Source organism: Entelurus aequoreus, linkage group LG10, assembly GCF_033978785.1.
Source record: "Entelurus aequoreus isolate RoL-2023_Sb linkage group LG10, RoL_Eaeq_v1.1, whole genome shotgun sequence".
Taxonomy (NCBI): Eukaryota; Metazoa; Chordata; class Actinopteri; order Syngnathiformes; family Syngnathidae; genus Entelurus; species Entelurus aequoreus.
In genome coordinates, this window is record NC_084740.1 from 69,041,283 (window position 1) to 69,066,251 (window position 24,969).

Consider the following 24,969-nt stretch of genomic DNA (forward strand, 5'->3'; position numbering starts at 1 on the left):
TCTATTCTTGTTCTTAGAAATGAAGGCTATTCCATGCGAGAAATTGCTAAGAAATTGAAGATTTCCTACAACGGTGTGTACTACTCCCTTCAGAGGACAGCACAAACAGGCTCTAACCAGAGTAGAAAAAGAAGTGGGAGGCCGGGTTGCACAACTGAGCAAGAAGATAAGTACATTAGAGTCTCTAGTTTGAGAAACAGACGCCTCACAGGTCCCCAACTGGCATCTTCATTAAATAGTACCCGCAAAACACCAGTGTCAACATCTACAGTGAAGAGGCGGCTGCGGGATTTTGGGCTTCATGGCAGAGTGGCAAAGAAAAAGCCATATCTGAGACTGGCCATTAAAAGAAAAAGATTAAGATGGGCAAAAGAACACAGACATTGGACAGAGGAAGACTGGAAAAAAGTGTTGTGGACGGATGAATCCAAGTTTGAGGTGTTTGGATCACAAAGAAGAACGTTTGTGAGACGCAGAACAACTGAAAAGATGCTGGAAGAATGCCTGACGCCATCTGTTAAGCATGGTGGAGGTAAAGTGATGGTCTGGGGTTGCTTTGGTGCTGGTAAGGTGGGAGATTTGTACAGGGTAAAAGGGATTCTGAATAAGGAAGGCTATCACTCCATTTTGCAACGCCATGCCATACCCAGTGGACAGCGCTTGATTGGAGCCAATTTCATCCTACAACAGGACAATGACCCAAAACACACCTCCAAATTGTGCAAGAACTATTTAGAGAAGAAGCAGGCAGCTGGTATTCTATCGGTAATGGAGTGGCCAGCGCAGTCACCAGATCTGAACCCCATTGAGCTGTTGTGGGAGCAGCTTGACCGTATGGTACGCAAGAAGTGCCCATCCAACCAATCCAACTTGTGGGAGCTGCTTCTAGAAGCGTGGGGTGCAATTTCTCCAGATTACCTCAACAAATTAACAGCTAGAATGCCAAAGGTCTGCAATGCTGTAATTGCTGCAAATGGAGGATTCTTTGACGAAAGCAAAGTTTGATGTAAAAAAAAATCTTATTTCAAATACAAATCAATATTTCTAACCTTGTCAATGTCTTGACTCTATTTTCTATTCATTTCACAACGTATGGTGGTGAATAAGTGTGACTTTTCATGGAAAACACAAAATTGTTTGGGTGACCCCAAACTTTTGAACGGCAGTATATATATATATATATATATATATATATATATATATATATATATATATATATATATATATATATATATATATATATATATATATATATATATATATATATATATATATATATATATATATATATATATATATATATAAAGTGAGTGGGGAAGAAAGGAGGATGAGCAATCTGATTGTGAACCTCAACACGTTGGTTAAACCTTTGGGAAAGGCAGTAATACAGCATGAATCACAGAAGAAACACATTGTTCGAGTAACCTTTGACCACAAGAAAAATACAATATCAATTAGTGATTCTTGGCATCACAACAGTCTTCACAACAAAAATCCCACAACATAATACAATAATAATATTACTGTATTATTATGTATTCTTTTAATAATAATATTAAAATTATTGTATTATTTTGTGTTATGTATTGTTTTGGTTATACGTAATAATACAATATTAATATTATTGAAATATTATATATTATTTTGTTAATACTATTAATATTATTGTATTATTTTGTATTATGTATTATTTTGTTAATACATTATACAAACATAAAATATTATTACTATTATTGTAATATGTATTGTTATAATAATAATACTTTTTTAAAAATATTGTATTGTGCATTATTTTGTATTATGTATTATTTTGGTAATATATAATATTAAAATACTAATATTATTGTTTTATTATGTATTATTTTGTTGATTTCAAAATAATACAATAATGTTTTAATAGTTAATTATTTTGTAATAACAAAATAATACATAATATTTTAAATATTATTTTTTTATTATATTTTTTTTTGTTAATACAAAATAATTCATATTTTTAATATTGTATTATATATTATTTTGGTCATACAAAATAATACAATACAAATATTTTTAATAGTATTATTATTATATTCGTATGTATTATTTCGTTGGACTGATTGATATTCTGTGTGATTTTTATGAATAAAATAGAGAAAAAACTTTTTATTTTCGAGGGATGAGCCTCATGCACCCTACGTCCTTCCTCAGTGTACACACACACACACACACGCACGCACACACACCTGCTGCCATTTCCACACACACATGAATATATTAGGCAGCACGGTGGCAGAGGGGTTAGTGCATCTGCCTCACAATACGAAGGTCCTGAGTAGTCTTGGGTTCAATCCCGGGCTTGGGATCTTTCTGTGTGGAGTTTGCATGTTCTCCCCGTGACTGCGTGGGTTCCCTCCGGGTACTCCGGCTTCCTCCCACCTCCAAAGACATGCACCTGGGGATAGGTTGATTGGCAACACTAAAAAAATTGGCCCTAGTGTGTGAGTGTGAATGTTGTCTGTCTATCTGTGTTGGCCCTGTGATGAGGTGGCGACTTGTTCAGGGTGTACCCCGCCTTCCGCCCGATTGTAGCTGAGATAGGCTCCAGCGCCCCCCGCGACTCCGAAGGGAATAAGCGGTAGAAAATGGATGGATGGACATGAATAATTCATCACCTCTTCTCTGTGTTGGAAGGCAGTTGTATTATAAAAATTGTGTGGTCCGAAAAGGAGTAGGAGGAAGCACAGCTTATTTAACCCTACCCCTATTCCATTTCATAGCAATTTCCCACTCTTTGTTCTCTTCCTGCGCTCACTTTGTAGCACAAACAAATCAATAAAATGATCGTAGTAAACAGTGAAGTAACTTATGATTCCTATCATGACACGAGTAAGATGATCTAATTTTTCAGTACTATTCAAGATGTCTATCATAAACACTTTGATGGCTGAAAACTGTATCAGGATATACAGTGCATCCATAAAGTATTCACAGCGTGTTTTGTTATGTTACAGCCTTGTTCCAAAGTGGAATAAATACATTTTTGTCCTCAAAATTCTACTCACAATACCCCATAATGAAAATGTAAAAACATTGTGTGTTTATTTTTTGCAAATGTTTGCAAAATATAGATAAGTGTTCACAGCCTTTGCGCAATATGTTGTTGATGTAGCTTTAGCAGCAATTACATCCTCAAGTCTTTTTGTATACCATGCCACAAGTTTGGCACGCCTAATACATTTGCAAAAAAAAAAATAAAAAACATTTTCGCATTGTCATTATCTGTAGAATTTTGAGGACAAAAATGAGTTTATTCCCTTTTGGAATAAGTGAAGTACTGTGAATACTTTCCGGATGGACTGTAAGTGTTTTATTTAGATCGATTTAGATAATTATTTATCTTTTTTATGACTTACGGAAAATAAGGAGCAGGAGAAAAATATCTGAAATGTAAAAATGTTCATTTGCAATGTAACTTCCTCTGATTATAATCCCTCAGCTACCAAGCCAGAAAGGAAATGTCAACACAAGCATGGAAAACAAACAATGCAAAGACAATTTTAAAATCACATTGAACACTTAACAATAAGCTTTTAAAATGTTAAAACATGTAAGAAGTGCAAAGTGTGAAAATGTAAACATAGAATAACTATTTTCTGCAGGTTCAGTGCCGGGAAGTTACAGCTGTGCTCTAAAGGGTGAGCGAGGTTAAGGTGGTGTGGTATTAGCGGTCTTGGTTGGGGACGAGTGCCTTGCATCATTTGCAGACCACATTGGTCTGACTCTGGTCCCTTTGAAAAAAAATCCAAAAATGTGCCATACTGTCCATGTGACTTTTCCTCTTTTTTTCGCAATGTCTTCATTTTGACTTTCTCTTCTCACTCCATGCAATGAATCAACCAAACTTGATAGTTGATACTGTCACCTGATTGGCTGTTGCTCGGTTACCAGAGAGCGAGTGCCTTTGTGCGTGCAACCTACCTTGCTTCCACACTTCCGCTTTCTTCCCACGAAAAAGAAAAAAATTATCAATCGCATTTTTTGTTTATCGATTACATGTCTATCGCTATATGTATTGATATCATTTTATCGCCCAGCCCTGCTAAATAGTGAACTCTGATTGGTTTGGTCTCATCTAGTACCCAATACTTTTATAGCATGGATATTTTGTTTAGTTATTTAGACATTTTTATGCTTGCAAAAAAAAAATTTATGTAAAAAAATCTGCAGTAGAGTGAAGTTGATTCAATCAAGTACTTCCTTGCACTTGACATTCAATATTCCATTTAGATATTTCACTTTCTGTCAAAATGGGAAGATATTTATTACAAATGATGAAGACATATTTTACCCCACGTTGATAAGTCTTTATTGTTGCTCTGTCCACAGATCACACGTCGGTCGGAGGGCTGGGGGACAGTTTTTACGAGTACCTGCTGAAGGCCTGGCTCATGTCCGACAAGACGGACACGGAGGCCCGCAAGACGTACGACGACGCCATCGAGGTGCGCTACACATGGTGTTTGTGATCGTTTGCTCACTTTATTAAGCCACGTGAGACAGGAAGTGAGAGCGAAAGCCGCAAGAGTGATGAGGATAGTAGGCAAACATACTGGACCCACGGCCAAGATTGCGGTGGCAAAGGCAAAAAAAGAGGACTTGGACGAAAGGAGAAAAGGCAGGTGTGCAGGAAGTACAGTGGAACCTCTATTTACAAACTGAATTGGTTCAAAAACAGGGTTCATGCATAGAAAAGTTTGTATATCGAAGCACAAGTAGTTACACTATAGTTACACGATGTAGTTACTCAAAGTAGTTACACAATGCAGTCATACGAGGTAGTCACACGATGTAGTTACACCATGTAGTCACACGATGTAATTACACCATGTAGTCACGCAAAGTAGTTACACGATGTAGTCACGCAAAGTAGTTACATGATGTAGTTCCACAAACTAGTGACGCGATTTACCTACACAAAGTACTTACACGATGTAGTTACACGAACTAGTTACGCGATGTAGTTACACAAACTAGTTACGCGATGTAGTTACACAAGTAGTTACACTATGTAGTTATGCAAAGTAGTTACGCAAAGTAGTTACATGATGTAGTCACACGGTGTAGTCACGCAAAGTAGTTACACGATGTAGTTCCACAAACTAGTGACATGGTTTACTTACACAAAGTACTTACACCATGTAGTTGCGCAAAGTAGTTTCACAAACTAGTTACGCGGTGTAGTTACACAAGTAATTACACTATGTAGTTATGCAAAGTAGTTACGAAAAGTAGTTACATGATGTAGTCACGCAAAGTAGTTACACGATGTAGTTCCACAAACTAGTGACATGGTTTACTTACACAAAGTACTTACACCATGTAGTTGCGCAAAGTAGTTTCACAAACTAGTTACGCGATGTAGTTACACAAACTAGTTATGCAAATTAGTTAACGCAAAGCAGTTACACAATGTAGTTACACGATGTAGTCACACGATTTAGTCACACGATGTAGTCACGCAAAATAGTTACGCAAAGCAGTTACACAATGTATCAATCAATCAATGTTTACTTATATAGCCCTAAATCACGAGTGTCTCAAAGGGCATGTAGTTACACAAAAGTAGTAGATGTACACCTAGATGTAGTCACGCAAAATAGTTACACGATGGAGTTACACAAACTAGTGATGTGATGTAGTTACGCAAAGGACTTACACGATGTAGTTACACAAAATAGTTTCACAAACTAGTTACGCGATGTAATTACACAACTAATTACACGATGTAGTTACGCGAAGTAGCTACCCAATGTAGTTACTCAATGTAGTTGTACGATGTGGTGACACAAAAGTAGTTCCATGATGTAGTTCCACAAAGTTTCGCAAATTAGTTCCATGATGTAGTTTCATAAAGTAGTTACACGAAGTAGTTACACGAAGTAGATATAGGAAATACTTACACCATGTAGTTACACAAAGTACTTACACAAAGTACTTACATGAAGTAGTTACACGATGGAGTTACACGGTATAGCTACACGATGTAGTTACACAAAGTAGTTATGCAAAGTAGTTACGCAAAGTAGTTACACAATGTAGTGACACGATGTAGTCACACGATGTAGTCACACAAAGTAGTCACGCATAGTAGTTACTCGATGGAGTTACACAAACTAGTGACGTGATGTAGTTACGAAAAGGACTTACACGATGTAGTTACACAAAGTAGTTATGCAAAGTAGTTACGCAAAGTAGTTACACAATGTAGTGACACGATGTAGTGACATGATGTAGTCACACGATGTAGTCACACAAAGTAGTCACGCATAGTAGTTACTCGATGGAGTTACACAAACTAGTGACGTGATGTAGTTACGCAAAGGACTTACACGATGTAGTTACACAAACCAGTTACGCGATGTAGTTACTCGATGTAATTACACAAGTAATTACACGATGTGGTTACGTGAAGTAGCCACCCAATGTAGTTGTACGATGTAGTTACACAAAAGTAGTTCCATAATGTAGTTCCACAAAGTAGTTTCACAAATTAGTTTCACAAATTAGTTCCATGATGTAGTTCCTCAAAGTAGTTACACAAAATAGATATAGGAAATACTTACACGATGTAGTTACACAAAGTAGTTACACGATGGAGTTACACGATATAGTTACACGATGTAGCTACACAAAGTATTTATAGGAATTAGTTACACAATGTAGTTACATAAAGTACTTACAGAAAGTAGTTACATAAAGTACTTACACAAAGTAGTTACATTATGTAGTTGTACGATGTAGCTCCACAAAGTAGCTACACAATGTAGCTATAGGAGGTATTAAAATGACTTTGTAGTTACATGAAGTAGCAACACAAATTAGTTACACAATGTAGTTATAGGAAGTAGTTACGCAATGTAGTTTCACGAAATTGTTACAGGATGTATGTACACGTAGTTACACAAAGTAATTATACTATGTAGCTACACAGAGTAGTAACAAAGTAGTTACACAGAAGTAGTTCCATGATGTAATTCCACAAAGTTTCACAAAGTAATTTCACGAGTTAGTTCCACAATGTAGTTCAATCAATCAATCAATCAATGTTTATTTATATAGCCCTAAATCACAAGTGTCTCAAAGGGCTGCACAAAGTAGTTACACAAAGTAGATATAGGATGTACTTACACGATGTAGTTACACAAAGTACTTACACAAAGTAGATATAGGATGTACTTACACGATGTAGTTACACAAAGTACTTACACAAAGTAGTTACACGAAGTAGTTACACAAAGTAGTTACACAAAGTAGTTACATGAAGTAGTTACATGAAGTAGTTACACAAAGTAGTTACATTAGGAAGTTATATGAAGTAGTTACATGATGTAATTACACAAAGTAGTTACATTAGGAAGTTATATGATGTAGTTACACAAATTAGCTACACAAAGTAGCTACTGGATTTAAGGTCCCCAATGTAGTTGCACAAAGTACTAACACTATGTTGTTACTTGAAGTAGCAACACAAATTAGTTACACAAAGTAGGTACATGAAGTAGTTAGACGATGTAGCGACACAAAGTCGTTACACAATGTAGTGACACAAACTAGTTACAGGAAGTAGTGTCACTATGTAGTTTCACGATGTAATTACACAAAGTAGTTACAGGATGTAGTTACACAAAGTAGTTAAAGGATGTAGTTATAGGATGTAGTTACACAAAGTAGTTACAGGATGTGGTTACACAAAGTAGTTAAAGGATGTAGTTACATGATGTAGTTATAGGATGTAGTTACACAAAGTAGTTACAGGATGTAGTTACACAAAGTAGTTACAAGATGTAGTTACACAAAGTAGTTAAAGGATGTAGTTACACAAAGTAGTTACAAGATGTAGTTACACAAAGTAGTTACAAGATGTAGTTACAGGATGTAGTTACACAAAGTAGTTACAGGATGTAGTTACACAAAGTAGTTACAAGATGTAGTTACACAAAGTAGTTAAAAGATATAGTTACAGGATGTAGTTGTAGGATGTAGTTACAGGATGTAGTTACACAAAGTAGTTACAGGATGTAAATAATAAATGATAAATGGGTTATACTTGTATAGCGCTTTTCTACCTTCAAGGTACTCAAAGCGCTTTGACACTATTTCCACATTCACCCATTCACACACACATTCACACACTGATGGCGGAAGCTGCCATGCAAGGCGCTAACCAGCAGCCATCAGGAGCAAGGGTGAAGTGTCTTGCCCAAGGACACAACGGACGTGACTAGGATGGTAGAAGGTGGGGATTGAACCCCAGTAACCAGTAACTCTCCGATTGCTGGCACGGCCACTCTACCAACTTCGCCACGCCGTCCCCAGTAGTTACACAAGTAGTTAAATGATGAAGTTACAGGATGTAGTTACACAAAGTAGTTACAGGATGTAGTTACACAAAGTAGTTACAGGATGTAGTTACACAAAGTAGTTATAGGATGTAGTTACAGGATGTAGTTACACAAAGTAGTTACATGATGTAGTTACACAAAGTAGTTACATGATGTAGTTACACAAAGTAGTTACAGGATGTAGTTACACAAAGTAGTTAAATTATGTAGTTACAGGATGTAGTTACACAAAGTAGTTAAATTATGTAGTTAAAGGATATAGTTACACAAAGTAGTTACAGGATGTAGTTACACAAAGTAGTTACAGGATGTAGTTACAGGATGTAGTTACACAAAGTAGTTACAGGATGTAGTTACACAAAGTAGTTAAATGATGTAGTTACAGGATGTAGTTACACAAAGTAGTTACAGGATGTAGTTACACAAAGTAGTTAAATGATGTAGTTACAGGATGTAGTTACACAAAGTAGTTACAGGATGTAGTTACACAAAGTAGTTAAATTATGTAGTTACAGGATGTAGTTACACAAAGTAGTTAAAGGATATAGTTACACAAAGTAGTTACAGGATGTAGTTACACAAAGTAGTTACAGGATGTAGTTACACAAAGTAGTTACATGATGTAGTTACACAAAGTAGTTACATGATGTAGTTACACAAAGTAGTTACAGGATGTAGTTACACAAAGTAGTTACAGGATGTAGTTACACAAAGTAGTTAAATTATGTAGTTACAGGATGTAGTTACACAAAGTAGTTAAATTATGTAGTTAAAGGATATAGTTACACAAAGTAGTTACAGGATGTAGTTACACAAAGTAGTTACAGGATGTAGTTACACAAAGTAGTTAAATGATGTAGTTACAGGATGTAGTTACACAAAGTAGCTACAGGATGTAGTTACACAAAGTAGTTACAGGATGTAGTTACACAAAGTAGTTACAGTATGTAGTTACAGGATGTAGTTACACAAAGTAGTTACAGGATGTAGTTACACAAAGTAGTTAAATGATGTAGTTACAGGATGTAGTTACACAAAGTAGTTACAGGATGTAGTTACACAAAGTAGTTACAGGATGTAGTTACACAAAGTAGTTACAGGATGTAGTTACAGGATGTAATTGAAGTCTTGAGAATGCAATAAACGACTGATGACCCCATAGGCCATCGAACGGCACCTGATACGCAAGTCCAATGGCGGCCTGACGTTCATCGGCGAGTGGAAGAACGGCCACCTGGAGAGGAAGATGGGACATCTGGCGTGCTTCGCCGGCGGCATGTTCGCTCTGGGCGCAGACGGCTCGCCCGACGACAAGGCGGGGCACTGGCTGCAGCTGGGCGCCGAGATCGCCCACACCTGCCACGAGTCCTACGACAGGACAGGTGAGCCAGAACTTGCTTTGGGGCAAATGTATTGGGACACACAATCCGACTGATTGCATCATCACGACTCATCGCTAACGGTTATTTCTCGTGTCATAACTGCAACTCCCTCGTGGAGCCCGAATGTCACCAAGACATGTCAGACAGCCAAAGTTGACGGTGAAATGCTGAAGTTTGACGTTGTCGACGACCGTCTCCCCTTCCAGTGGTGAAGTTGGGTCCCGAGGCCTTCAAGTTCGACAGCGGCCTGGAGGCGGTGGCGGTGCGTCAGAACGAGAAGTACTACATCCTGCGGCCGGAGGTGATCGAGACCTACTGGTACATGTGGAGGTTCACCCACGACCCCAAATACCGCCAGTGGGGGTGGGAAGCGGCACAGGTACGCCTCCAAAAACGTGCGTGGTCTCGTCCCAGCGCCACAACTCTTCTCTCCGCTGCCCCTGCAGGCCATAGATAAGTACTGCAGGGTGAGTGGCGGCTTCTCGGGGATGAAGGACGTCTACTCCTCCAACCCGACCTACGACGACGTGCAGCAGAGCTTCTTCCTGGCTGAGACGCTCAAGTAAGTGTTAAACTACCGTGTTTTACGGACTGTAGAGCGCACCGATATATAAGCCGCACCCACTAAATTGTAGAGGAAAAAAAATATTTCCATATATTAGCTGCACCGGACTATAAGCCAAATTAGTTAATTCCACATAAATATTCTGTCAATGTTTATTTACATACCTTAATTGTTTACAAAAGGTGTCTAACACGGCAGTAAAACGGCTGATCAAACAAAACAGAAGTGGACCCACTAGCTGTGGAAGCTAGCCCTCCAATCAACTAAACCGATTCAATAACTGCACGGTGACGTTTTGGTGAATTTACTGAGGAATTTATGAAACTGAAACAATACGAAAATAATGCCGTTGTAAGTTAGTAATACCAACACAGACAGTGGAGTGATGCACGAAGAATCCATACGAGTAGAAACGCTATGGACGGCTAGAAGTTAGAACAGCGCTTCTACTACCGGTTGAAGGCACTAAATGGAGTTACACTTGCTGTGAGTGAACTCGTCCAAAAGATGGTGCCATCGCACAAACAATAACACACCTTTTCAATGTGTTTGCTTGTTTGTTTTTTCCGAAAAAATGATTTGCAATTTGGCCGTCAGCGAAGGAAAATCCATAAAATGGTCGCACCATCTTATAAGCCGCAGGATTTAGAGTGTAGGGAAAAAGTATCAGCTTATATTTTGGAATTTAAGTTACTTAAATAAATATTTTTTTACAAGTACTTTACTTCCATAGGCTGTCAAGAGATGCAACAGGTGGCGCTGTAACCTCAACCTTAAGGCCGCTTTAACATTAGTCAGCATTAAGAAGAAGTCATTTCCAGAAAAGGTACGCAACAAAACAAATGTAAACAAGCATTTTAAATTAACTTTTAATTTACCTAAATTAGCTTTTGAGTTAGAAGATAACGTACATTATGTAACTTATAAGTCCAACAGTAATTTTCTATTCTGAGGGGTAAGAATATTAGTTTTCTTCTGTTTTGTCACAGTTTCACAGTAAAATTGTTAGTTTTTTACCATAGTTTTACTTTTTCAATACAAAAACTACAAAAGAATTTTTTTTCCCATTTTCTGTTTTTTTTTTTTTTTAATAGGTTTTGCTCTTACAAACTTTGATTTATACTGTCTGTATTTTGGTTTTACGATCTGCATGTCAAAATTGAAGTTTAGAAATGTATTTATTTTTATACTTTTTTCAACTGAAGAACAAAACAAAAGATTAAACATTGGTATTTATTTTTCATTGTAGTTAATTGTTTATTTAGGATCCCCATTAGCCGACGCATCAGCGGCAGGCTAGTCTTCCGGGGGTCCTCATTAAAATATAATTTACAATAACATACTCAAGATACAATCATAATACAATAACAATACATACATTATCCTAATGCAATACCTGTATAGATACACAACAATAAAATATACAGTTAGAACCAAGGCAAAAACAATGAACGAGTCTTTTAAATCCTACCTTACTAGGGTATTTCTTATATGCAAAGGAAGAGTATTCCACAAAAGTAATAGCCCTATACCAGGGGTCGGCAACCCGCGGCTCCGGAGACGCATGCGGCTCTTTGATCACTCTGATGCGGCTCACCTGCATACTTGTCAACCCTCCCGATTTTTCCGGGAGACTCACGAATTTCAGTGCCCCTCCAAAAAATCTCCCGGGGCAACCATTCTCCAATTTTCACCCGGACAACAATATTGAGGGCGTGCCGTGATGGCACTGCCTTTAGCGTCCTCTACGACCTGTCGTCGCGTCCGCTTTTTTACCATACTAACTGCGTGCCGGCCCAGTCACATGTTGTCTGCGGCTTCTGCATACACACGTTAAGTGACTGCAAGGCATATTTGATCAACAGCCATACAGGTTACACTGAGAGTGGCGATATAAACAACTTTAACACTGTTACAAATATGCGCCACACTGTGATATATTTTGCCCACACCAAACAAGAATGACAAACACATTTCGGGAGAACATCCACACTGTAACACAACATAAAAACAACAGAACAAATACCCAGAATCCTTTGCAGCCCAAACTCTTCTGCTACCACCAAACCCCGCCCACCAACATCGCACACGCCTCACAGATGAGAGTTTACAATCCTGTGTGAAGATAAAGGTGACGTCATACAGCTCTGATGTGGAGACGCTGTGCGCTGCGGTTTAGGGAGAGGACGGCTTTTTTGGTTCTCTGCCAGTGGATTATATAAGTTCGGCGTTTTGTTTTTTCATTACTACAAGGAGGACTTAAATAGTCATTAAGTATTTTACTTAACCTTCAACCCGACGTCTTTTTCGGAGTTAAAAACGTTTTGTTGCATGCAGAAATGTTATTAAATTTTCTCTGCAGTCGTTCAATTATTTCATCAATGTAACCCATAATAGTTTGTTTATACATAGCACAAAGCAAAAAAAACAACTTTATATGCAGTGTTATTTCATTTTAAATTTCAAAAGAGTTTTGTGGCACCCATTGTTTTCTTTAATTGGTGAAACGGGTCAAAATGGCTCTTTGAGTGGTAAAGGTTGCCGACCCCTGCCCTATACAGTACAGTGACTTTCATGGCGTTGGTTCTTGGGCGTGGCAATGCGAGTAGTCCTTGAAATTAGGTTCTGGTGCCGTATCTATGAATGTCAGAACTATAACCAATGTGACTAGAAATATCTATAGGACAATGGGTAAAAATACAATTTCTTATGAATAACAATAGGTTGTTTGAAAACCTGTTGATAACTTTCGCCCTTTTAAGGCTCTCGTGCATAAGATCAACACTAACTCTACAACCAAGAGCACGTCGAGCTGCTCTGTTTTGGATCATTACTCATTTTTGTAATTCACACTTAGGACCAAATTACTCTGCAATAGTCAAGATGACACAGCACCAAAGTTTGTACTACCTGTCTGCATAGGACAGGTGGCAGATAAATAGTACACTTCCTGACGGTAGCAATACTTCTGCCCATTTTTGTAACAACTTGATGAATGTGATCAGACCAGGTAAGAGTGTTATCAAGAGTTAAGCCCAAAAGTTTCACCTTGCTTACCTGATTGGTTGTTTGCCCAGCAATCTGTAAGTTTAATAAAGGGTTTGTAGCTATACTGTGTTTAGAACCAAAGACTATACTGGTGGTTTTAGTCGTCTATTGCTATTCACCCATTCAAACACTGCATTCAAGTCCTTGGAAAGGACAGAGTTAAGCAGAATGATATAATGTAGAACAGGGGTGTCAAACTCATTTTAGATCGGGGGCCACATGGAGAAAAATCTACTCCCAAGTGGGCCGGACTAGTAAAATCACGGCACGATAACTTAAAAATAAACACAACTTCAGATTGTTTTCTTTGTTTAAAAATAGAACAAGCACATTCTGAAATTGTACAAATTATAATGTTGTTGTTGTTGTTTTTTTTACAATTACCTGTTGCGGTTAATAGTATATATACTTTATTTGTCGTTATTTATATTTTCTGAATAAATGTACATCAATCAACTCATTGGTGTTAATTTTCAATCTATCAAGATTAAAAAACTATATCAAAATCAAATTACAGTACGTTATTTATGTAGCTGGATCATTTTCCTTGACTGACGTACTAAAACATCATGTGGTTTGTTTTGTACATATGTAGCATCATCTACAAAGATACAAAGAATTGCTATTGCGACATCCAGTGGACACATTTAGAACAGCAGTTTCTTTCATTGAAAAATTTCAGGTTAATTTTTATACTTAGCAAATTCATCCCCCGGGCCAGATAAAACCTGTTCGCGGGCCTGATCCGGCCCTCGGGCCGTACCTTTGACACCCCTGATGTAGAATCATCAGCATACAATAGCAATTTGGATTTTTCAGTCACTAGAGGCAGATCGTTTGTAAAACTGGAAAATACAAGTAGTCCAAGGCAGCTGCAGTTAATACAGCGGTCCCGATCTTATCAATCCAATATTGGTATTACACATCAATCTGAAATCAGAAAAATGACGAGCATGGGATGATAGGTGCTTGCATGTAAAATGTGTGATATCATGTGCAATACAGGCAGTCCTGCAGCGGGTTTACTTGTGTGTGATATCATGTGCGATACAGGCAGTCCTGCAGTGTGTTTGCTTGTGTGTGATATCACGTGCGATACAAGCGGTCCTGCAGAGTGTTTGCTTGTGTGTGATATCATGTGCGATACAAGTGGTCCTGCAGAGTGTTTGCTTGTGTGTGATACCATGTGCAATACAGGCAGTCCTGCAGTGTGTTTGCTTGTGTGTGATATCATGTGCGATACAAGCGGTCCTGCAGAGTGTTTGCTTGTGTGTGATACCATGTGCAATACAGGCAGTCCTGCAGTGTGTTTGCTTGTGTGTGATATCATGTGCGATACAAGCGGTCCTGCAGAGTGTTTGCTTGTGTGTGATACCATGGGCAATACAGGCAGTCCTGTAGCGTGTTTGCTTGTGTGTGATATCATGTGCGATACAAGCGGTCCTGCAGAGTGTGTGTGTGTGATACCATGTGCAATACAGGCAGTCCTGTAGCGTGTTTGCTTGTGTTTGATATCATGTGCGATACAAGCGGTCCTGCAGAGTGTTTCCTTTTGTGTGATATTTTGTGCGATACAGGCAGTCCTGCAGCGTGTTTGCTTGTGTGTGATATCATTTGCGATACAAGCGGTCCTGCAGAGTGTTTGCTTTTGTGTGATATCGTGTGCGATACAGGCAGTCCTGCAACGTGTTTGCTTGTGTGTGATATGTGCGATAGAAGCAGTCCTGTTGAGTGTTTATTTCTGTGTGATATCATGTTTGATACAGGCAGTCCTGCAGCGTGTTTACTTGTGTGTGATATCATATGCGATACAGGCAGTCCTGCAGCCTGTTTACTTGTGTGTGATATCATGTGCGATACAAGCAGTCTTGCAGCGTGTTTACTTGTGTGTGATATCATGTGCGACACAAGCAGTCCTGCAGCGTGTTTACTTGTGTGTGATATCATGTGCGATACAATCAGTCTTGCAGCCTGTTTACTTGTGTGTGGGATATCATGTGCAACACAAGCAGTCTTGCAGCGTGTTTACTTGTGTGTGATATCATGTGCGACACAAGCAGTCCTGCAGCGTGTTTACTTGTGTGTGATATCATGTGCGATGCAATCAGTCTTTCAGCCTGTTTACTTGTGTGTGATATCATGTGCGACACAAGCAGTCCAGCAGAATGTTTACTTGTGTGTGTGATATCGTGTGTGATATAGGCAGTCCTGCAGCCTGTTTACTTGTGTGTGATTTCATGTGCGATACAATCAGTCTTTCAGCCTGTTTACTTGTGTGTGATATCATGTGCGACACAAGCAGTCCAGCAGAGTGTTTATTTGTGTGTGTGATATCGTGTGTGATATAGGCAGTCCTGCAGCCTGTTTAGTTGTGTGTGATATCATGTGCAACACAAGCAGTCCAGCAGCGTGTTTACTTGTGCAATGCTGGACAGCAAATTAACATCTAAATGTTCTCCAATAATCACACAATTTTACCAAAAGTCATTTACACAAGGTAAACATGCTTGGCTACAGACTGCAGGAGCTAGCAGCTACACAACAGCTAAGCACCCAATAGCACACAAGCGAGACATACATAATAATCATTGAACAATAAAACAGCATATTTGTCGAAATCAACATGTATCAAATAATTATAATTATAAATACATAATCTCCAAAGCAGTTTTAGAAAGTATCCAGTAACAAACGTGTCCGCATCATTCCACTTACTGAGTTATGAGCCTAACGTCATGAATTATCGTGGCCCTAAAACACCTTACCACTTCAACTAAAAGACAGCATAAATCCAATCCAGACGGTAAAAAATAAATAGGTTAGTGTTTTTTTTTTTTTTACAGCTACCATTGTTTTTGTTTGACTCATTTCACTTGATCAAACATTTTCCAACATTCCACACTGCTACATAATAAAAGTATGTATGATTCCTGCAGATATCGGTATGGACCCAAACTCGAGGCTCTGATATCAGCATTGTACTGGAAGTAAAAATGTATCAGGACACCCTTACTAGTTTTACTATCCACATTGTAAAACTGAAATAAAATGTAAAAAATAAAAATAAACTAGTGTTAAACTTTATTTTACTTGTTTGTGATTATTTTCAGTAATATTTGTTAAAAAAAAACAAAAAAACTTTACCTAATTATAAAATAGATACAGTAATAGCCTCAAGGCTGTGGCGTCAGTGATTGGCGGGGTATGCCCCGCCTCTCGCCTGTGATAGGCTCCTGCTGCTCATTGTTTCCATCCCATCTTTGGGTACTTTTGTAAGCATGTGACAATGTTCATTTCGAGAAAGAAGACATTTTAATCATTGATGTGTTCATGAAGTGTGTCCTGCCATGTCAGCAGTCTGTCTCTGGCTCCCTCTGCTGGCAGCTCTGAACACTGCAGTCCTCTTGTCTGCAGGTACCTCTACCTGCTCTTCTCCAACGACGACCTGATGTCTTTCGAAAGCTGGGTGTTCAACACGGAGGCTCATCCGCTTCCCGTCCTGCACCTGGGCAACATCACCTTGCCGGGCAGCGAGCCGGCCCAGCAGTAAAGCGCTCCCCTCCCCCCTCCCGCCACACAACACTGGACCACCAGGTGTCCTGGGATGTGGACCACTGAGGAGCAGAGGACACCCTGGGAACTTCTTGTCCTTTCTTCTTCTCATTTTCAGCGGACTGTTTGACATTTGAGCAAACTCTTTGTCTACTGTCTTGTACATGAGGACCGCCCCCCCCACCCCAACCTCCAGTCACATGATCTGCCACAGACTTGGGGGTGGGGCCTGAGCTGCTGCCATCCTCCTTTTCTCGAGAGACGTGGATTATTCCAAGTGGACCACTTCTTAAAACAAGTCTGCCGTGTGACTCGCTACATCGTACCTCCCCCCAAAAAAAGCTGTCTGACGACAACTTTTAGCTTTGTTCCCGTTAGCTTCCGATCTTTGCGTACGATCATCGCAATCATCGGACGTTTAAAGTTCTCGTCTTATCACGAGCGTTCTGAAATGAAGTAAATCTATCGAGACGCAACTTCTTGCTTCACTTCTCGTGTCGCGACAGCTAGCGCTTAATTTCTGTTGATATCATCATTGTTTACGTCCCACCAAAGCGTCCTTGTTTTTCCGCTAGTTAGTACACGTTATCCAGGAGTACTCTGAGATTTTTTGATTTTTTTTTTTACAACGCAACTTCGTCAGAAAAAGACAAAATGTTGCTGCAAAAGCCGACAAATCTGCCACATCGTCATGTTCACGATTGTCGAAAGAAAACAAGTATTTGAAGGAGATGAAGGAAAACGAGCTACATATAAATAACATCATAAGGGGGGAAAAACGACTTTGTGTTTAGTTGATGAATTAAGGTTTTTGGTACCAGAAAGTCAAAAGATTGTCGTCAACAAACATATTCTACTTTTTATCGCAAGAAGAAAACGTACTTATTCGACTTTGTATAACGCAATTATCCTTTGGAAACCTCCACTTTTGTAAGTCGAAGATCGTCATCAAGGATAATAATCAAGTAGTTTGCAACTTTTTATCGCAAGAAGAAAACATACTTATCCTTTTTTTTTTTCTGCGATTGGTTGTAGGGAACCTTCATTTAGCTCATTGATCAGACAAAAGTCGGATGAATACGTTACTTTTTGGCTCCGGAATTTGTCTGTCGCAAATATTTGACTTTCGGCTAAATTACACTAAACTATCACACTTCCAAGTCGAAGATTGTCGTCAACAATAAAAGTCAAGTAGCTTTCAACTTTTTATCGTACCTATACCATTTTTTTTTTTTAACCCAATTGGCTGTGGGAAACCTTCGCTGAGCTAAATGATCGGACAAAAACGTTACTTTTTCACTCAGGAAATTCATCCGGTGCAAATTTTCGACTTTCGGTCAAATTGAACTAAACTATCAAACTTCTAAGTCAAAGAGCGTCATCAAAGAAGTTTGCAACTTTTTCTCGCAAAAAGAAAACTTTTTTTTGTAACGCGATTGGCTGTGGTAAACATTAATTTAGCTCATTGATCGGACAAAAGTTGAATGAGTACGTTACTTTTTCGTTTGGGAATTTGTCCGTTGCGAATAATTGACTTTCTGCCAAATTGCACTAAAATATCACACTTTTAAGTCGAACATCGTCGTCAACAATAATAGTCAAGTAATTTGCAACTTTTTATCGTAAGAAGAAAACGTACCTGTACAACTTTTTCTTTTTTTTTTATGCGATTGGATGTGGTAAACCTCCATTGAGCTAAATGATCGGACACAAACGTTACTTTTTCTATTATGAATTAGTTTGGCGCAAATTTTTGACTTAATGCCAAATTGCACTAAGCTATCACACTTCTCAGTCAACGATAGTAGTCAAATAGTTTCCCCCAAAAAGAAAACGTACCTATTGAATTTTTTGTAACGCGATTTGATTGGTAAACCTTAATTTAGCTCATTTATTGGACAAAAGTTGAATGAGTACGTTACTTTTGATTGACGGGAATATTTGACGGACTGCCGAATTGCACTAAACTATCACACTTCTAAGTCAAAGATCCTCACCAATAATAATCAAGTAGTTAGTAACTTTTTAACGTAAAAACAAAATGTTCCTATATAATTTTTTCCCCTGCACAATTGGCAGTAGGACACCTTTGTTTAGCTCATTGATCGGACACATACGTTACTTTTTCACTTAGGAGTTCATCTGGGGCAAATTTTTGACTTTCTACCATATTGCACAAAACTATCACACTTTTAAGTCAAAGGTCTTCATCAACGATAATAATCAATTAGTTTGCAACTTTTTTTTTTTTTGCAAAAAAAAATGTACATATTACATTTTTTGTAACGCAATTGGCTGTGGTAAACCTTAATTTCGCTCATTGATCGGACAATGATCCGTCCAGCGCAAATATATGACTGACTGCCAAAGTGTACTAAAATATCACACTTCTTAGTCGAAGATCGACAACGACAATAATCAAGTAGTTTGCAACTTTTTATCGCAAGAAGAGAACGTACCTATACAACTTTTTTTCTGTGATTGGATGTGGTAAACCTTCATTTAGCCAATAATCGTTGCTACGCTGTTCTACAACACGATGTCAGAGCTACGAAGTAATGGGATGGAAAACGGTAACAAAGATGCGAAACTAACTTCATGTTGTATGCCACTTGTCATTGCAAGAAGAAAACGTCCCTATTCAACTTTTGTTCTTTTTTACACCATTGGCTGTAGAAAACCTTTATTTAGCTTATTGATCGGGCATAAGTCAGATGAGTATGTTACTTTTTCACTTAGGAATTCGTCCGGGGCAAATATTCGACTTTCTACCAAATTGCACTCAACAATCGCATTTCTAAGTCGAAGATCATCAACGATATTAATCAAGTAGTTTGTAACTTTTTATCGCAAGAAGAAAACATATCTAAAAAAAAAAAATTGCGCGATTGGCAGTAGCAAACCTGAAGTTAACTCTTTGATTGGACAAAAACCTTGCATTATCGCTTAGGAATTTGTTTGGTGCATATTTTTGACTTTCTGCCAAATTACTACTAGGTCAAAGATCGTCATCATCGATAGTAATCAAATAGTTCGCAACATTTTTTCGCAAGAAAAAAACATACCTATTCAAATTTTTGTAACGCGATTGGATGTGGTAAACCTTCATTTAGCTGAATTATCGGACAAAAGTTGAATGAGTATGTTACTTTTTTGCTTAGGAATTAGTCCGGCGCAAATATTTGACTGACTGCCAAATTGTACTTAACTATCACACGTCTCATTTGGTAAGCAAGTTTTATCGTGACGTTGCGTCACTACGTCAGAGCTAAGAAGTAACGGAGATTGAAAACTTACTAAGCTAACTTCATGTCGTACGCGGTTGTGTCATGTGACACTTGTGTAAATAACGGCGATACCTGCTTTTGGCGGGACGGCTTTACTGGGATCAGCTTGCGTGGATGATGGCTTCTGTTGTGAAATGATCGTTGTTACAAAGTTAAGTTTACGTGCAGAATTCAGTGTGAAAGTTGGAAAAAAGCCTCCGTTTTTTTTTCTTTGACGTTTCCTTCGTCCTCCTCTTCCTCCGTCATCCCCCCGCGAGCCAGGAGCCACGTGGACTGTTTGTATTTTTACTCGACTACAAAGGAAAGTATTGTAAATATGTTTGAAAAGTCCTACACAAATTCAATAAAGACGTTGCTACGAGCGAGGAGGAACGTTCAGATGTTTTTGCATTTTATTTTGAAAGGGAAAGATCAGACTTTTCACCAGCTTTGCTTTTTACCCAGAAGCCAGTGAGACGAGACGACGCTGCGGGAGAAGTCAGTACTACACGTAAAAGAAGTGAGTACTACACGTTAAATAGGTGAGTACTACACGTTAAATAGGTGAGTAATACATGTTAAATATGTGAGTACTACATTTTAAATATGTGAGTACTTCACTTAAAATAAGTGAGTACTATACGTAAAATAGGTGAGTACTATAGGTAAAATAGGTGAGTACTACACGTAAAAGAGGTGAGTACTACACATAAAAGAGGTGAGTACTACACGTAAATTAGGAGAGTACTACACGTAAAACAGGTGAGTACTACACGTAAAAGAAGTGAGTTCTACGTGTAAAATAGCTGAGTACTAGACGTAAAAACTGAGTACTAGGCGTAAAAGAAGTGAATACTAGACGTAAAAGAAGTGAATACCACACGTAAAAGAAGTGAGTACTAGTCGTAAAAGAAGTGAGTAGCACACGTAAAAGAAGTGAGTAATACACGGAAAAGAAGAGAGTAGCACACGTAAAAGAAGTGAGTACTTCACGTAAAAGAAGTGAGTACTAGATGTAAAATATGTGAATACTACACGTAAAAGAAGTGAGTACTAGATGTAAAATAGGTGAATACTACACATAAAAGAAGTGAGTACTACATGTAAAAGCAATGAGTAGCACACGTAAAATAAGTGAGTACTAGACGTAAAATAGGTGAATACTACACGTAAAAGAAGTGAGTACTAGACGTAAAATAGGTGAATACTACACATAAAAGAAGTGAGTACTACATGTAAAAGAAGTGAGTAGCAAGTGAGTTCTAGACGTAAAATAGGTGAATACTACACGTAAAAGAAGTAAGTACTACATGTAAAAGAAGTGAGTAGCACACGTAAAAGAAGTGAGTACTACATGTAAAAGAAGTGAGTAGCACACGTAAAAGAAGTGAGTACTAGAGGTAAAATAGGTGAGTACTGCACGTAAAAGAAGTGAGTACTACACATAAACAATACCTACTTCCAGGAAGTCCTTTCACTCGTCCAGTTTGTGTTTGATTTCAGCCTCAATCAGCCAATCAACTCTTCTTCATCCTCCTCCTCCCAGCGAATGGCGCTCAGGTGTGTTATCAGCTCAGGTTTGTTATCACCTCAGGTTTGTTGTCAGCTCAGGTGTGTTGTCAGCTCAGGTGTGTTATCAGCAGGACTTTCCCACGCTGACTTTACACGTCACACGATCCTGCTCGTCATTTTATGACATACAGTACAGGCCAAAAGTTTGGACACTTTCTCATTCATTCATCTCACGTTTTCTTTATTTTCATGACTATTTACATTTTTTACTTTTTACATTTACATTGTAGATTGTCACTGAAGGCATCAAAATTATGAATGAGCTGCTAGAGGTGAACCTGAAATGGTTTTCACTTCACAAAGCACACTCTTGGCATTACAGACTACATCAAATTCTGCATCAGCTCCACAATACCAACCAAAACAATACATATTTATCCCAACTCCATACCATGGATTACCCCTCAATTAAAAAAGAGCCTAAGGAAAAAACATAAATCATTCAGGCAACAGCCTCAAGGCAAAAAATAGGAATTTAAAAAACGAGGTATTTAAAGCAAAACTGAAGTACAAAAACAGACTGGAAACTGAATTCAGCAACATGAACACCAAGCAGGCCTTTCAGGAGGTGAAAACCCTGACAGGATGCCAACCAAAAACATCATGCACTGTCAGTGACCCAGAAACCTTCTCTAAAGACCTGGACAAAAAAGAAGTCAACAAAGACGGTCAGCCATCCGAAAACTTAAAGGACTATACGTTGCACCTCATCTCCTGTTATTACTTTACCAAAGCATTGTTCAACCCATCCTTATGTACTGTTCCACATCTTTTTTCACCATGCTTTCTGTAACCAACTCACATGCATTACAAACAGCAGCTAAAATCATCGGCCTACCCACACCCAACATTTCAGATTTAAACCACAGGTCCATCATTCGACTGGCAAAAACGATAGTCCAGGATATCAGTCACCCACTACACCAATACATAATCCCACTACCATCAGGGCGCAGGTACAGAACCATCAAATTCCGGAGGGCCCGCCTCAGGAAAAGCCTTATCCCTGCAGCTATAGCCGCCCTTAACAGCATGTCCGGCCGACCTGTCTGACAAGCCTGTAAATGTGTTGGTCATGTATGATGTCTTTTTGTTATTTTTGTTTTGTGATGTGTAATGTCTATTGTTTAAATGTATGGCAGTGAAAATGAATTTCCCCAACGGGGACCAATAAATCTAAATCCAAGCAGTAATCAGAGCAAAGGGTGGCTATTTTGAAGAAACTACAATACAAAACATGTTTTCAGTTATTTCAGTACATAACTCCACATGTGTTCATTCATAGTTTTGATGCCTTCAGTGACAATCTACAATGTAAACAGTCATGAAAATAAAGAAAACCCATTGAATGAGGTGTGTCCAAACTTTTGGCCTGTACTGTACTTTTCAACATTCATCATAGCACAACAAATATTTTAATTTGTAGAGAATTGATGTGTTAGATTATTTCATTTTTAAAAACGATATATGTAAGAGTTTTTATTTAAATATTTATATATTTTATGTATATATTAGTATTATAAATAAATAATAAATGATAAATGGGTTATACTTGTATAGCGCTTTTCTACTTTCAAGGTACTCAAAGCGCTTTGACAGTATTTCCACATTCACCCATTCACACACACATTCACACACTGATGGCGGGAGCTGCCATGCAAGGTGCTACCAGCACCCATCAGGAGCAAGGGTGAAGTGTCTTGCCCAAGGACACAACGGACGTGACTATGTTGTAGTGAAATAAGAAAATACAGTAAAGTACAAATACATTATTTGTGTGCCTCCTTAGAACATAATGTAATATATTTATTGAGAATGAAGATGTATTTATTTTTACTATTACATAAAATTATATCTTAAAGGTTGTTTTTGTCTATAGCTGTCTAATAAATATTTGGATAAAATAAAAAAATATTTTCAAGTAAATGACACAGTTCAAACATTATTTCTTATTTATTTTTACTGTATTTAAATGTATTATGAATAACATTTTAATGCCAATGTACACATTGTGTCCCTAATTTCTAATCAAATATTTAGTCCTTTAAGTAAAAAAATATATGAATATTATGGATTAAAAGTTAGATTTTGCAGTATTAAGATGATATGAAGAGATAATTAAAATGTTTTTTTGGTCAGGAGTTTGCTGACATGAAAATATTTAGAACAAATTGGAAAAAAAAGAATTCATATGATGAATATCATCAATCTCAAGACTATTTTTTTAATTACATTTCACGGAACAATCAAATGTGTTTGTTTTACTGTATTTTAATGTATTATTACTAATAGTGTCAAGGCCATGTATTTTTGTAGCATTAAGATTATAACCTAAAAGGTTTTTTTTTGCCTGAAGCTGTTTGATAAATATTTAGTCATCTTAACTAATTTCTTCAACAAAAATTGATTAGTAAAAAAAACAATAAATTGTAATACTATTTTTAGGTAAACTACACAGTGCAAACATGAATTATTTATTTATTTATTTTACTGTATTTAAATGTGTTATTAACATTTTAATGCCAATGTGTACATTGTGTGCCTAAGTTCGGATCAAACATGTAGTCCTTTAAATTTAAACAATATATACAGTATATCAATAGTTTCTGGATAAAGATTACTTTCTTTAAATTAAAAAAAAAAATTGGTCAGGAGTTGGCTAAAATGAAAATATTTAGTACAGGCTAGTCTTTTCAAAACTATTTTAATTTAAATTGCACATTAAAAACAATAATTGTTGTATATTTTACAGTATTTAAATATATTAGCAATGATGATATTAAGGCCAATGTGTACATTCTGTGCTGCCTTACAAAAAATGTATTATATGTATTTACTCCCAAGATATGTCAGAATCAGAATCAGAATAGTTTTATTGCCAATGTATGTAAATATGTATAAGTATATATTATTTATGTACTGTATGTATATATTATGTATATATGTATGTGTATATGCATATATATGTATATGTGTGTGTATATATATATGTATAAATGTATGTATATGTATACATTTATGTATATTTATGAATGTATATAAACAGTATATATGTATGTGTATATGCATATATATGTATATGTGTGTGTGTATATATATATAGATATATATGTATAAATGTATGTATATGTATACATTTATGTATATTTATGCATGTATATAAAAAGTATATATACTGTATATACAGTATATATATATACAGT

The 24,969-nt window shown here is 37.4% G+C and overlaps 1 protein-coding gene across 1 annotated transcript in view; it reads left to right on the top strand.

Annotated features, from left to right (window-relative positions):
- Positions 1-20,587, top strand: part of man1a2 (mannosidase, alpha, class 1A, member 2) — a 170,929-nt gene extending 150,342 nt beyond the window's left edge. Inside the window, exons 10-14 of the mRNA XM_062061528.1 lie at positions 4,366-4,481; positions 9,544-9,763; positions 9,970-10,142; positions 10,210-10,325; positions 16,791-20,587. Of these exons, the coding sequence (XP_061917512.1) occupies positions 4,366-4,481; positions 9,544-9,763; positions 9,970-10,142; positions 10,210-10,325; positions 16,791-16,926 (761 nt within the window). The 3' untranslated portion in view covers positions 16,927-20,587. The remainder of the gene's footprint in view (positions 1-4,365; positions 4,482-9,543; positions 9,764-9,969; positions 10,143-10,209; positions 10,326-16,790) is intronic.
- The last annotated feature ends 4,382 nt before the right edge of the window (positions 20,588-24,969 follow it).